Source organism: Triturus cristatus, chromosome 8 (assembly GCF_964204655.1).
Source record: "Triturus cristatus chromosome 8, aTriCri1.1, whole genome shotgun sequence".
Lineage (NCBI taxonomy): Eukaryota > Metazoa > Chordata > Amphibia > Caudata > Salamandridae > Triturus > Triturus cristatus.
Window position 1 is genome coordinate 1,604,468,817 of NC_140591.1, and position 7,830 is coordinate 1,604,476,646.

Consider the following 7,830-nt stretch of genomic DNA (forward strand, 5'->3'; position numbering starts at 1 on the left):
TATATATATAATTTTCAGAGACGCAAAGCTAGGCCTCCTGGGCTTTGCATTGCAGATTGAGAACCTTTCTTTTTGAGAGAGTAAGCTTATAATTTTTTTAGGATATTGCAAAAATAGAAATCACAACAATCTTTGGAAACTTTTACTGTTAACATTTATGGTATTTCATTGAGTAACCTTGCTGCTTCATGATTTATAAATGTCAATTGAGATTACGTTGCACAAATGCAGATGTGTTATTTTTTATCACTTGATGTTAATTATTCATTTTCATGTCACTAAAAAAAGCAAAGAAGGAATATTAAGATACCAATAATGTAAGTGCATGATTTGGTATCAAATAAGAATAATTATCATCACTTTGCTGACCTGCTTCTATCTTCTCTTTACTTTCAGAGCTGTAAGATCCACAATTCTGAACAACAATGCTTTCAGATATCAACCAAAGTTATAACCCAGAATCAGAATTTATTCTATCAATTTTTCCAGGATTCCAAAGATGGCAGCACTGGCTCTCCATCCCTTTGGCTCTCCTATTTCTTTTAGCCGCCGCAGCAAATCCCACACTCCTAGCCACAATATACAGAGAACAGTGCCTCCATGAGCCTATGTACTACCTTCTTGGCATGCTTGCCTTGGTGGACCTTGTTCTGAGTATGCTGACCACTCCAAAGCTCCTGGCGCTTCTTTGGTTTAATGATCGGGCCATCAGCCATACAGCATGCTTCACTCAGATGTTTTTTGTTCATTGCTTTCTTGGATTGGAATCTGGTACCTTCCTAGTCATGGCGTTTGACCGCTACTTTGCAATCTGCCACCCCTTGAGCTACTCTTCAGTCATCACTGAAAGATTTGCGGTGAAAGCTGTTGTGTTGGTTTTCATAAGGCCTGTGTGCTTGTTTGTCCCCATGCCCTTCTTTTTTGCACGCTTACATTTCTGTTCCAACAATGTTATTCAACACAGCTTCTGTGCAAACTTAGCCGTATCTTCGCTAGCATGTGATAACACAAAACTGCATAACATTCATCAACTGGTCACAGTTGGGTCTGTTCTTATTCTAGACTTGGTGCTGATCACACTGTCCTACTACCTGATCCTTTGTGCAGTGATGAAGATGAGCTCAAAAGGGGCCTCACAGAAGCCCTTCAGCACCTGCACCTCCCACTTGATTTTAATTCAGTTTTTTCACTTCATTCTCCTAGTTCTTGCCATAATATATAGACCAGGAAACAACGTTCCTCCAAATGTCACTATTTTGCTCAACGTCCTACACCTGACCGTGCCACCAGCCTTGAACCCTACGGTTTATGGAGTCAGAACAAATGAAATTAACATTGGCATAAAAAAGTTGTTTAATACATGTTTACAAACCATATGGTAGCAAGGAACTTTCAGGTTTCTTTGACCTTGATCTCCGAATTTATATAAATGCAACTGTGAAGTCAGGCTTCCGGGGAGCCTCCCAGTACCAGTTGCTATTCCTTCCACTGATGTACTAACATTTTTATTTTCGGCAATCCTGGAATTGAAGAAATAGATAAAGATCTATTTAGACTGATTGAATCTGTCCAGCAAACTGTGAGAAGCTTCTTTTATTCTGTGTCGGAAATCCCACATTTGACGTGTGTGGCGTTTTGCTGTCTATCTAGCGTTGATTCTTTTGTTGAAATTTACACTGATTTATTATTCTCACTGAAATGACAATTAAATTGCACTCACTGCTTTTTCCCATTTGGATTTGTGTTTGTGGTTGTTATTGCCTGTGCACTAGCTCCTTTCAGATCTACTGTGGTTCATGAATATTGACGTATGTCCCCCAATCACAAACAAGGCTACAAGAGGAAGGAAACTACTCCTCATGCAGAACTCATGATCAAAGTGCATGTTGTAGCATGTTAATTTCATGCACACTAGGATCCTTTTTGTTCTGGGCAAACACTGAAGAGGAAATACGTAATATGCAGGGAGGTGTTATGATGTGGTTAACATGAAGCATGATGTAATGAGTGTATGCTGTGTGAGTGTATGTGTGAGTGTTTGATGAAGTATAACGTGAGACTTTATAGCAGCTCCCATGTGGTGTAATTCATCTGCATGCTCATGGGCTGGGGAAGACACTATGTATGTGAGCACTCGTGCTTGTTGTATCCCCACCTAGAAAATAGGCTTGAACAGCTGCTGCTTGAATACTTCTGGAATAGTAAATAGACCATAAGAATCCTTCAGCCAGGCTCACTGTAACTTGTGCATCAGTCTCCCATTCTTCTTTCAGAATCTTGTCTTTGCTGTGTGGGTTGCACAGTAGGTTATATATGTTCAGTTTCCCCCAAGAGGAGACATGGCCATTGCGCATTGACTACGTTGATATTGGCTGATGCAGCTTTAACCACTAGCTGGAGCAGCATGAAGCACAAGACTGTGGCTTCCATTACCACCCAGTGCTGTTGGGAGGGCCAGGTCACATGCTGGAAAAATATTCCTTCTTGGAGATTAAACATGCACTGCAGTGAAGTTTCACAGAAATGGGATGTTTGCAGTAGCCCCTTTGTGCAACTATTTGCTGAAGCCATCTAAAACCTAGAGCATACTTAGCAGCAGTCTAATGGACAAACCTGTAATGCTGATACAGAACTAGGGCAGTTTCTGGTGTTGCTGCATCAGTAAATACACTCCCACAGAGAGCCACAAATGTGGGGATGAGATAAACGGTTTCAGAAGGTGAAGGGGGACTGTGTCCAGGCTATGCTGCTATTGGCTGACCCCCTTTACAATCTCTAGCACACACACAACAGTGTGAAGGACAAACCTGTCCCACAATCAAACCTTATTGTACTACTGCTGAAAGGTCCTGCACAAGCCAACTGCTGCTTGCAGCCTAGGCTGTTGTGAAGTGAAGCTTCCTACATGAAGGAGCAGTACTCTGCCCAGTCAGCTCTACTATTGAATCATACCCCCTGGTCAGAAAACTGCTCTCTCCCCCCACAGCTCCTGTTAAGTGCCGCTGGCCTGGGCACTGCTTTGTTCAGGTAGGTGTTCGAGCCCCTCCTCCTCCTGCAGGCAGAGCCTGCTCCTCATCCCTGGTGGTTCAGTGAGAGGGTCTTGCTCTTCTGCTGGTTCCACTACTGTCTGTGTTGTATTGTGCCTTTTTTTCTGTTGTTATTCTGTCTTTAGCTTTGTTTTTCTGTCTTTATTATTGTGCCTGTTTTCCTGTCTTTTGCCTGTGTATTTTTTGTTGCCTTGTCTCTCCCTGTTTGTCCTGCTATTTTCTACCCGTTTTCCCTTTCCTGCTGCTGCTGCCCCCACTGCCCCTCCCCCCTGGTGCTTCCCGCTCCCGACTCCCAGCTGCGCTTCTCTCCATCTTCCCTATTTAATGGCGGCCGCTGCACAGCAAAGGCAAGCCCGTCTGCACCCGTCCGCGACCAGCACCAGGGACCCTGGTTCTCTGGCCACCCACCTCTACTCTCTGCTGCCCTCCTCGCACTCAACCCTGGAGGTAACAACAACTGCCAGCCAAACCTTCACCATCCTCTGCACCATCATGGCCACCACCCCCACACCGGACGCATCCTCAATGTGCACTCCCTGCACCAGCATGCCGCAGAGATCTGGGACCTCCTCGACACTCCACCTCCACCACGAGCAACCCCTCTGCCACCACGAACACCTTCACTTCCAGATCCAGACCAACCCTAGAACCACTCTTCATGGCACCCTTGCCTACAGACCCCCGGACCCTACGCTTCACCAATACTTCACCAATACTATTGCAGACCTCGTCGCAACCCACGCCATCGCCTCCATGAATGACATGCTCATCAAAGACCTGAGCTTTCACATCGACAACCTCAGCGACCCTAACTCCACCGTCCTCTTGGACAACCTCGCCAACATCGGACTGAAACAGATCATCACCATCCCTACACACAAGGCAGGACACACTCTTGACCCCATCTTTGCAGGTGGGAACAACATCTGCTTTAGCCACACCACGCAGCCCCTCTGAAGAGACCACCACTGCGTACACCTCTTTCAACACCACCACCACTCTGCCCTCCAAGAAGGAACTGGAGCAAGGTCACTGTGGACCACCTCAACTCCACCCTCACCCATGACCCCCCTGCCTCAACAGACATCAACTCTGCAGCCAAGGAAATGCACCACTGGATAACCAAGTGCGCAGACAAGCTCGCACCTCTCCACACCACCGACACACAACGCCCCCGAAGGCCACCTGGTTCGCCACCGATCTCTAAGAAGCCAGACACTCCTGCAGACGTCTCAAAAAAAGATGGAGAAACAGCAAAACCACAGAAGTCCTGACCACCTACAAGAACGCCATGACAGACTACCACCAACGCATTAGATCCACAAAGAAGACCTTCATTCAGAACAAAATCCTCACCAACTCCAGCAACTCAAATGAAATCTTCAACATCGTCTAGCAATTTACCAAGCCCCACAGCGAAGCCACAGACATCACTCCCTCCCAAGACCTCAGCAACAAGCTGGGCTCCTAATTCCACCTGAAAATCAAAGCCCTATACGACAACTTCTGCAAACAGACTTCAGAAACCACCCTTCCCTCCAGCAATGACAGCTGGCCCACCATCACAGCCTGGACCCGGTGACCACTGAAGATACCACCAGTACCATGAAGAGCACCCAGTCAGGAGCCCCCATGAACCTCTGCCCTCCACACATCTTCCACAGAGCCGCTGCCACCATTGCGCCCCAGATACGGCACACCATCAACAACACTTTTGAATCTGGCACTTTCCCAGACGACTGGAAACATGCAGAAGTCAAGACCCTCCTCAAGAAACCCTCTGCAGGCATGACAGACCTGAAGAACTACCGACCCATCTCTCTCCTTCCCTTCACAGCTTAAGTCACTGAGAAGATCATCAACGCCCATCTGACTAACTTCATTGAAGAAAACTCCATCCTTGACCCCTCCCAATACGGATTCTGCAGCAACCACAGCACCGAGACTGCCCTCGTTACCGCCACCGACGACATCCACACGCTCCTCGACCAAGGCCACACTACAGCCCTCATCTTACTCGACATCTCTGCAACCTTCGACACCATATCCCACCGCACCCTCGCTGCCAGACTCCACGATGCCGGAATACAGGGAACAGGCCTCAACTGGCTCCACTCCTTCCTTGCCAGCAGAACCCAAAGGATCAGACTCCCACCTTTTCTCTCTCAACCCACAGAGATCAACTGCAGAGTACCCCAAGGATCTTCCTTTAGTCCCCCACTCTTCAATATCTACATGGCACCCCTTGCCACCATCGTCAGACAACAGGGACTCATCATTGTATCCTACGCCAATAACACCCAGCTCATCCTCTCCCTCACAAAGTATACCAAAACCACCAGATTCAACTTCCATGAAGCAATGAAAGATGTTGCAGGTTGGATGAGCTGCAGCTGTCTGAAACTCAACTCAGAGAAGACAGAAGTCCTAGTCCTCGGACCCTCCACTCCATGTTGGACAACTCCTGGTGGCCATCTGCCCTTGGCACCCCCCAGCACACAGACCATGCCCAAAACCTCAGCCTCATACTTGACTCCTCCCTCACCATGCCCCAACGGATCAACGCCGTCATCTCCACCTGTTTCTACACCCTCCGCATCCTCCGCAAGACCTTCAAGTAGATCCCCCGATGCCAGAAAGACCATCACCCACGTGCTCATAACAAGCAGAACACCATGGCCAGACTCATCTTCGGCATCCCATGGCATGAGTACATCACCCAACACCTGCGAGACTTCCACTGCCTCCCCATCAGGAAGAGAGTGACCTTCAAATTACTCACCCAAACCTACAAAACCCTCCACAACAGCGGACCCAAATACCTCAAAGAAAGAGTCTCCTTTCACGAATCTAAAAGGTACCTCTGCTCTGCTGACCTCACCCTAGCAGAAACTCTGTGCATCCACAGAACCAGAGCGAGTGGAAGAGGCTTCTCCTACATCGCTGCCAAAGCCTGGAACGAGCTCCAAGTCAACATCAGACAGTCCACCACTCTGCACACCATAGGCTCTTCAGCTGAACCCGAGCTGCAACCCCCCCTGCGCCTTGAGACCCTCACGAATGAGTAGCACACTTTAATCAACCTGATTGATTGATACCCCTTTAAAAAACATGGATCACACATCACAGCTTTATGAAGGATAAACCAGTGCCTGACAGTACTGCACTAATGCACTTTATTTTGCAGCTGCAGAAAATGCCAAGGCACAGTGATGTAATATATGAAGTCAAAAGCAGTGCATTGTAAGGTTGTGGGTTATAGGTCCGTTAGGGCCTTATTACAATGTCAGTGTGGCCACCTCCTACATGCTGTCGGTGGCTGTCCCACCGACATATAGGGCATCAGTCTGACTACCGCATTATGATGCAGGCGGATGGACCGCAGAGTTTGGAGAAAAGACTGCCGCCTCCCACAGGATGTTGTTGTGGTAATGGTCACAATCGTATACCTAACTCTACGGAAGTGCCTGGGCAGGCACTGCCGTAGGTTTTCCGATTTCCTTTTCTGCCTTTTTATGGTAGTCCACTGCCAGGAAAAGGCAGACAGAAATAGACTTTGGGGGCCCTGGAGAAACCCACACATCCATGCACCATGTGCCAGGCACCACATAGTGCCTTTCACACAGCATATGGATGTGTACAACATGTTTTTTTCTACTGTGGCTTGTGCTGCAACCCTTTTCCTGGGCGGTAGAAAAAAAGCACTTTCTGACCACCATCATGGCAGCCAAATTGAAATCGGATGGTTGGATTGCTGCCTGCCTGTCGGGCGGTACCCCATCCGGGATTGCAATGATGCCCTTAGTTTTTAAATATTCTGTATCGCAAAATGGGTTCCACCCATTTAGAACATTGGGATTGTATTGTTCACTTTTGAACATCTGTTTTGTGGACCTGTACTGTGTGTGAATCTCACTACCTGGGTCTTACTAATGGTACTTCTTCCTAGGTTCATCAATGGACTGCTACGTTACTCCAACAGCATTTATTTGTAGCTGCATCTCCTGCCATATTTATTCGTCTGTGCCTCTGAGATAGTCATGTAGAAGTTCTTCCAAATAGGATGTCAGGGTTGATGTATCACTCGTTTGTTAGAATATCAAGTTCTCTTTCAGAGAAGCCAAGTTTTCTTTCTTTGCCATCTCTCTACTTCTCTGCTTCTTGGCTTGCCATTGCTGTAATAGAAAACTGTGGCTTGCTGGTCCAATTCTCTAATTTCCCTAATTGCACTGCAAGCTGTGCAACACCTCCTCTCCGACTGCTTTCTAGGATTGAAATGGGAAGCACTTCCTGGTTCTGAGGTTATTACTCAGAAACAGGAAGTGCTTTTTTGGATTTGCAGTTGTGTTTGCAACCGGCATTGCAATTTTGGTAATCAGAAAATGCAATTTCTATAATAAAGAAGTGAATAAATTATAAGCAGAAAAATAAGGCCACAATTCATATGTACATTCAGTTTTGCGATTACCTAATTGCGCCTCGCAAAAGTCACAGTTAGGTAATTGCAAATGACAGCATTCATACATCTATCTGTATTTAGCTCTTATGATTTTAGAGAATAAACAAATTCCAAATGGCTTTTGTACATTTCAAATAGCCTCGTTTTTAATCGCAAAGCCATTTGCGACCAATTTGAAATTTGTAAGCGCTGTGTATATCAAGCCTCAAATCCTTTAAATTCAAGGAATAGATAAATGTCCACAAAATATGCTTTTGAACATGAAGGTGGGTGGGGGACTATAGCAGTTTCTAAAGAATAGAGCAGGATTTCCTATTTTGTGTA

The 7,830-nt window shown here is 46.6% G+C and overlaps 1 protein-coding gene across 1 annotated transcript; it reads left to right on the forward strand.

Annotated features, from left to right (window-relative positions):
- The first annotated feature begins 425 nt into the window (after window positions 1-425).
- Window positions 426-1,382, forward strand: LOC146806301 (olfactory receptor 56A4-like). Its single transcript, XM_085623940.1, has one exon. It carries the CDS (start codon window positions 426-428, stop codon window positions 1,380-1,382), a length of 957 nt encoding a protein of 318 aa, XP_085480066.1.
- The last annotated feature ends 6,448 nt before the right edge of the window (window positions 1,383-7,830 follow it).

Bases quoted from the DNA above. Each gene is read 5' to 3' on its own strand.
- LOC146806301 (XM_085623940.1), top strand. From the start codon at position 426: ATGCTTTCAGATATCAACCAAAGTTATAACCCAGAATCAGAATTTATT.